At 38.9% G+C, this 7,362-nt stretch overlaps 1 protein-coding gene across 1 annotated transcript; it reads left to right on the forward strand.

The window, feature by feature from the left end:
* Positions 1 to 1,810: 1,810 nt before the first annotated feature.
* LOC141589828 (uncharacterized) lies at positions 1,811 to 6,326 on the forward strand. The gene is made up of 4 exons (XM_074410452.1): positions 1,811 to 2,762; positions 2,831 to 3,016; positions 3,123 to 4,461; positions 5,006 to 6,326. The coding sequence occupies exons 1-4, from the start codon at positions 1,811 to 1,813 to the stop codon at positions 6,324 to 6,326; spliced, it is 3,798 nt and encodes a 1,265-aa protein (XP_074266553.1).
* The last annotated feature ends 1,036 nt before the right edge of the window (positions 6,327 to 7,362 follow it).

Here is a 7,362-nt window from a genome sequence, read left to right on the forward strand (position 1 = left end):
GATTCATTACAAGTAAAAAAAAAATAGCTAAACAAATAAAGCATATAAGGGACAAAATTTAAATTACAATGCGAGATATGGTATTTACGTCATATAGATGCCTAAAAAGAAGCTTTGAAAGAATAAATGAAATAAATACAAGAATAAAAAGGAATGAATGTCGTAGAATATTATAAATAGGCGATAAATATTCATATTAGTCGATTTATACATGATCTATGTCGAGACGAGCTGAGTTCAGGGGCAGAAACCAACTTGGAACAGGAGCGGCAGATGATGCGTCCTCTGGAAGGGGCGCGGCAACCTCCACGTTTGTTCTTGAGGTGGGCTCTGACTGTTAAAGTCAGACCCGTAACCGTTAAAGTTAGTTAGTTATTTAATCGGTTATTTTGCTTATTTATGACTCAAAGGAAGTAACTTAGGAATGTTTTATACACTGGAATTGTGATGAATTAGTCAAAAATTGAAATTATACACGATTTATATGATTCACAAAGAAAAGACAGAGTCGGAATCGATTGCAAATCACAAGCATGGTGAATCCCCCTTACTACTAAGAGAATAAAATTTTAGTAGTTTTTCCTGCCTAAGTTGCATAATCCCTATATGGGCCTACTTATTTGGATATTAAATCAATGGAAATGGGAATGAGAATGAGAATGGATAACAGACCATTAAATTGTAGTTCAACGTACATCCCACTATCTTAGGATAATCTAAGGTATTATTATATAATCTCCATAATTACGCACTAAAATTATTATGCAATCATCTCCTTAATCTATCGATTACGCTTGACATAAAACTTGCCTAATTTATTATGCAACCGTCTCCATAATTATCACCGTTCATCTATGTAATAAGTTAAAATATGAATAACAAAGTTTATTACAAATACATATTTGATCTGATGATATAAATCTCACGAGATTTATACCTTTAGTGAATATATTAATATAATAACATTTATTTTCTGAATAAAGTTGACAAAGTAATTCAAGTAAAATTCATTAATTTATTCGTATTAAAAGTATTGACCTTCCTATTTTATTTATTTTAATATGAAATATTATCAATATGATCTCAAAAAACTGAAAATGAGTTGAAACTAATACTCTAAATGCAAACATCTTCAACAATTACATCCAAAAATTATCGTGCTGTAGCACGGGGTCTATACTAATTACGAATTAAAGCGGACAAAGCCGATTAGAAAGGTCGAAGTAAAGAACTTAGGTCAGAAAACGAATTGAAACAATGTACAAAAGGCGAATTTAAGGAACTCGATACCGGAAAATTGAAGTTCTCAAACCCGGATTTGAGACGTTGACGAAAACCGACTAATATTGATTATTGTGATCTAAGTCGAAAAGATTTGATAAATATAGTTAATAATTAAAAATTTGAAAGAACAAAGCGATTTAAAGAAGAAAGGACGAAAGAAGAAAAGGAAGGGCGAAAGAGCAAATACCCAAGGAACAAGAAAAAGAATAAGAGCAGCGACTGATGACAACCTCTGGAAGAGACGCAACAGATGATGCGACTGTTCTAGAAGGCGCATCAGTCAGTGCAATTCTTCCCCACGTCAGATCTCTGTTGTTTTCATCAAAAGGGTTTTAAAAGTTGGTTTTAATGAAATATTACGACTTATTAGGCATCCCTATGATGTAAATTCATACAATATGTTACAAAAAAATAAAATAAGATTAAACATGCTATTTAAACCCTCAGAGAGAGAAAATGTTAGAGAGAGAAAATCCCAAAAAAAATCTAATCAATTTCTTCTAATAAACCCTAATTTCACGCAACAATGGCAAAGACTAGGAAAAATTCAAAAAATACTAAAAATACGAATTCCAATAAGCGTGCATCAGGATCTGCGTCGAAGATTAGGTATGAAGTCTTGGAGTCCTTGGAGGATGAAGTCGTGGTGGAAGATGTCTCTGAAGAGGAGGAAGTTCAGGTGATAGCACCGTTGGACCTCTCTCAGACGATGGTTCCCATTCCGGAAGAGGGGGATTTTGTTGAGGAACATCCTGGGGCGTGGACGGAGGTTATTCGACGGAAGAAGACAACGCCTTCTCCTCAGACTTCGGCTACCCATGGTAAGGTTACTCTTCAATTAACTGATGCTGATGTTCTCCCTGAGATCAACTATTGGTCCTCTTCTCTGTATGGATATATCATGGGGACTAATCCACCATGGAATGTAGTTTCTGGTTATCTTAAACGCATATGGAAGGATTATGATGTGGATAAGATTTCCTTTATGCCGAATGGAATTTTCATTGTTAGGTTTAAGGCTGTGGAAAAAATGAAAGAAGTGGTGAAAACGGGGCATTTCATGTTTGATAACAAACCTGTTATCATCAATGAGTGGTCTCCAGAGGTGGATTTGATTAAAACATCTGTTCAAACAGTTCCTATTTGGGTGAAGTTGACTGGGTTGGATCTTAAATTCTGGGGAGTTGCTAGTCTGAAAAAGATTAGTGGGCTCATTGGGGATTTCGTCCATTGTGATGAAGCCACTACGCATAAGACTTTCCTGGGATATGCTCGACTGTTAGTAGATGTTAAAGTAGACCAATCTTTTCCAGCTTCTCTGCAATTTAAGGATGAGAAAGGCAAAGTACATAATATCAAGGTTGAATATGACTGGGTCCCTGTTAAATGTACTCAGTGCCAGGGCATTGGGCATAGTAAGGATCAGTGTAGAAAGAAGAAAGAGATCAAGAAGGTGAAACCGGTGTGGCAGAAAGAAGGTCGTTTCAACCTGGTATTGTGCGGGGAGTGGATAAGGCTAAACCTAATGTGCCTGCAACCCCTGCAGGGCCTAGGGTGGCTGTTATACAAACCTCTGCTGGTATAATTACTCGTGTCATGAGTCAGGATGGTAGTGGTCCATCTGTCCATCGTGGTAACACATTTTTAGATGCTTTAAACATGGCTACTATTAGAAACACCCATTTGAGGAAGAAAGGGACTGGGAATGGCCTAGGAGGAGTAATTGAAAATGGTTAACCTAGGATTTTGGAACATTAGAGGTCTTAATAACCTGAATAAACAAAAAGAAATAAAGTGGTTTTTACACAACAATAATCTGGGGCTATTTGGATTAGTAGAGACTAAAGTTAAGTCAGTGCATTGGAATAAAGTTAGGAATGCTATTTGTAGTGATTGGTCTATATGTACTAACAACTCTTTTGCTAGTGGTGGGAGAATTTGGTTGTTGTGGAACTCTGGTCTTCTGGAAGTGGATATTCTGGATATCACTTCTCAGACAATTCATGCTCAGATTACTATCAAAGGGAATAAACTTGTGTTCAGGTTCACTCTTGTTTATGGATACAATAAACCTGCAGAGAGGGTTGATTTATGGAAAAGTTTACAGAGGTATAAGAGTATGCATCATGGGCCTTGGTTGGTTGGTGGAGATTTTAACAATCTCCTCTTTTCTAATGAAAGACTGGGGGGAGCTGAGGTGACTTTGGCTGACATTAAACCATTCCAGGATTGCTTACATTGTTGTGATTTAGTTGATATCAAGGCAATTGGCTCTTTCTTCACATGGAACAACAAACAAGAGCTGGAGACTTTGGTGTATAGCAGACTTGATGGGTGCTTAATCAATGATGATTGGATGAATCTGTTCCCTGAGGCATATGCTTATATTATGCCTGAGGGCTATTTTGACCATTGTCCTTGTGTAGTTTACCCTTTTGGCAAGCCACTCACCAGAAAACCTCGTTTTAAGTATTTCAATATGTGGAGGTTGGATCCCAATTTTAACCAGGTGGTTAGTGAGGGTTGGCATAAAGAGTTTAGAGGGACCCAGATGTTTCAACATGTCTGTAAATTGAAACATTTGAAGCATGATCTTAAGAGGCTGAACAAAGGTGCTATGGGGGATATTAAAAACAAGGTGAAAGTGGCTAAAGTGGCTCTCCATAAAATGCAGGAAGAACTTATCTCTAATCCCATGGATCCTGGTTTGGTGGGTGCTGCGAAAACTTTGGCAGATGAACTTGTGCTTTTGAAAGCTGCTTGGTATATGTTTTTGGAGCAGAAGGCAAAAGTGGATTGGACTGCTATGGGGGATGATAATACTCATTATTTTCATTCCCAGTTGAAACACAGAAGGGCTCAGAATAAAGTTATTCAAATTAAAGACCAAGGGGGGAAACTGTGCACTGACAGTTCTGCAATTCAGCAAGCCTTCATTGAATATTACCATGGGTTGCTAGGCAGCAGTAATACTGTGGATAATGTCTGTGAATCAGTCATTGCTGCCGGTCCTATTTTGACTGCAGCACACCATGAAATTCTTACTGCTGAGGTCTCCTCTGAAGAGATCAGAAAGGCTATGTTTGATATTGGTGGCAACAAAGCTCCTGGGCCTGACGGTTTTAATAGCCAATTCTACAAAGATACTTGGGAAATTATCGGGAAAGTGTCACTAAGGTGTGAAGGACTTCTTTACCTCTCGGTAAGCTTCTTAAACAAGTCAATGCTACTCTTATTACCTTGATTCCAAAAGTTGAGCTACCTCAAGATGTGACACAGTTCAGACCTATAGCATGTTGTAACTCTATATACAAATGCATTAGTAAGGTTCTCTGCAACAGACTGAGCATGATCTTACCAGACATTATTAATCCATCTCAGAGTGCATTTATTAAGGGAAGAGATATTGTAGAGAACATTCTTATCTGTCAAGACCTGGTAAAATTATATAACAGGAGTGTTGTGTCCCCAAGGGTAATTATGAAAATAGACCTCCAAAAGGCGTATGACTCCATTGAATGGAGCTTTGTGAGCAATATGCTGAGATCTCTAAACTTTCCTTCTATTTTTACTAAGTTGATCCTTGAGTGTGTGACTACTCCAACCTATACTTTGGCACTTAATGGGGAAAGTTTTGGGTTTTTCCAGGGGAAAGAGGGTCGAGGCAAGGGGACCCCCTCTCTCCTCTCATTTTTGTTATCTGCATGGAATATTTGAGCAGGATACTTGGCAAAATTCAAGAGTATACCAAATTTAGATATCATCCTCTATGTAGCAGAATCAAGCTCACTCATTTGGCATTTGCAGATGATTTGCTTTTGTTTTGTAGAGGGGATAGGAATTCTATTATTGGGTTGCTAAGAGCCTTCCAATCTTTCTCTAGAGCCTCTGGATTGCAAATGAACAAGGGAAAGTCCAGTCTTTATAGTAATGGAGTGGATCAGATGGTTTTGACTGACATTCTCAAGCATTCTGGTATGAAACATGGGTCCCTTCCATTCAAGTACTTGGGTATTCCTATTGCCTCAAAAAAATTGTCTGTGATGGATTGTAACTGCTTGGTTGAAAGGGTAGTTAGCAGAATTAGAAGCATAGGCAGCAGGAAGCTGAGCTATGCTGGGAGGTTAGTACTTATTAAATCTGTACTGGCAACACTTCACAATTATTGGGCTCGTATTTTTATCCTTCCCAGTTCCATCCTGAAGAAAATCATTCAGATTTGTAGGAATTTTTTATGGACAGGGCTTGATAATGATAAGGGTAACACCCTGGTTTCATGGGAACAGATTTGCAAGGATAAGAAACATGGGGGCTTGGGAATAACTTATATTATCCGTTGGAACAAGGCTGCCTTAGGTAAATATATCTGGTGGTTAGCTCAGAAAAAAGATCACCTTTGGGTGGAATGGGTTCATAATATCTATATCAAGAGTGGTGAATGGCATAGCTATCAACCAAAAAACAATGGCAGTTGGGCTTGGAGGAAGCTTTGTAAGATCAGAGATCTTATTAAAGCTGGGTTTGTGGGAGCATGGTGGCTACAGAATCAGCAGGTCTATACCATTAGTAGTGGCTATGATTGGCTTGGCTCCCCATGTATGAATGTTCCTTGGGCTAATTTTGTTTGGGATTCAGGTGCCCTTCCCAAGATCAGCTTCATAGGGTGGCTGGTGATGCAGGGTAGACTCCTAACCAGAGAGCGTCTGAAAAGATTGGGCATTACCTTGGATGATTCATGCGTGTTATGTGCTAGGGCTTCTGAGACGCATGACCATTTGTTTTTTGCCTGTGAATACAGTAAGAGATGCCTTCAAATCCTGTCCTCTAAACTAGGATGCCATCTACCCAGTCAGGGCTGGTTTGCTTGGTGGAACAGTCAGGTTTTCCCTTCCCAGAAGATCCAACAGCATGCAACAATGTTTCTGTTAGGCCTCATCTATTCCATCTGGTGGAGCAGAAACCATTGCAGAACAGAGAGTGTACTCTTGCGACCTGAGTACCTTATTGCTAGATTTGAAAAGAGTAGCTTCTTTGTAATGTAAGGTCAGTGTTTCTCCTGATAGTTTGGGAGTTTAAAATGTTGAGCAGTGAGTTAGCTTTGTTAGCTAGTTGATCTTTGAACGATTGTATCTTGGTTTTCTTATTAATATAAGCTTACCTTTTTACCAAAAAAAAAAAAAACCCTCGGACTTATGTAGATACCTCTTTTCTGCACCTCCCGCAAGCCACCCGGTGATGATTGGGCCGCATGTTTGGTACACGGTACGATTTATGACAGTTCGTAAGTTTATCGTAAAGTGATAGCTCAAATACTCATATCTACCCCTTGGTCGTCATCTAGGTGTCATTACGGTCGTTTTGACAGTAATTAGAGTACATTTGGAGCCCGGGTCAAAAACCGTCTTCATTTTCTAATAATCGTTTAAAATGCCGAGTCAGAATATTTTGGAATGTTCCGGATATTTCTATTCCATATTTTCAATCTTTTAACCTTTGGTAAATTATATCCTGGAAATATTTTATAAATATTAAGGAAATCAAGATCAAACAGCAATTCCATAATAGAAACGCGGAAATCTTTCTTCCGCAGGGGAAAACCCTTGGGGAAAGGACGCAGCAGGTGTTGTGCCTCTTCCAAGAGACGCAGTGGCTGCTGCGGCTCTTCCCCAGTTCCTTTCTGCGTATTTTCAAATCTTTTCGAGATTTACTTCCAAAGTTTCTCCGAAACCCTAATTCCTTCGCGTGATTAGTATAAATAGAGACCTTCGGTCTCACATATTTCTCACGCGGTGTCCGCCCTTCTCTTCTCCCTTTGCATTCTAAGACCACGCTCTTGCTTTTTGGCGCCTACGTGCTTGAACTTTCGACCACGTAAGCTCGGATCCTTCCGAGTACCAGCCTCGTTTTGCATGACCGACCAATTTGACCAACTCCACATCAATCAACTTAATCAATCTTGTTTAATTTCCTCTAAGAGGGCACTTTCGTCGTACATTCGAGTCGAGCATCACTAAACGTTAACTTAGTTAATCTTGTTTCGTCAAACATGTAAGTCTGAGGGTGTAAATCCCATCTTTT

The sequence above is a fragment of the Silene latifolia genome, chromosome 7 (assembly GCF_048544455.1).
Source record: "Silene latifolia isolate original U9 population chromosome 7, ASM4854445v1, whole genome shotgun sequence".
NCBI classification, from domain to species: domain Eukaryota; kingdom Viridiplantae; phylum Streptophyta; class Magnoliopsida; order Caryophyllales; family Caryophyllaceae; genus Silene; species Silene latifolia.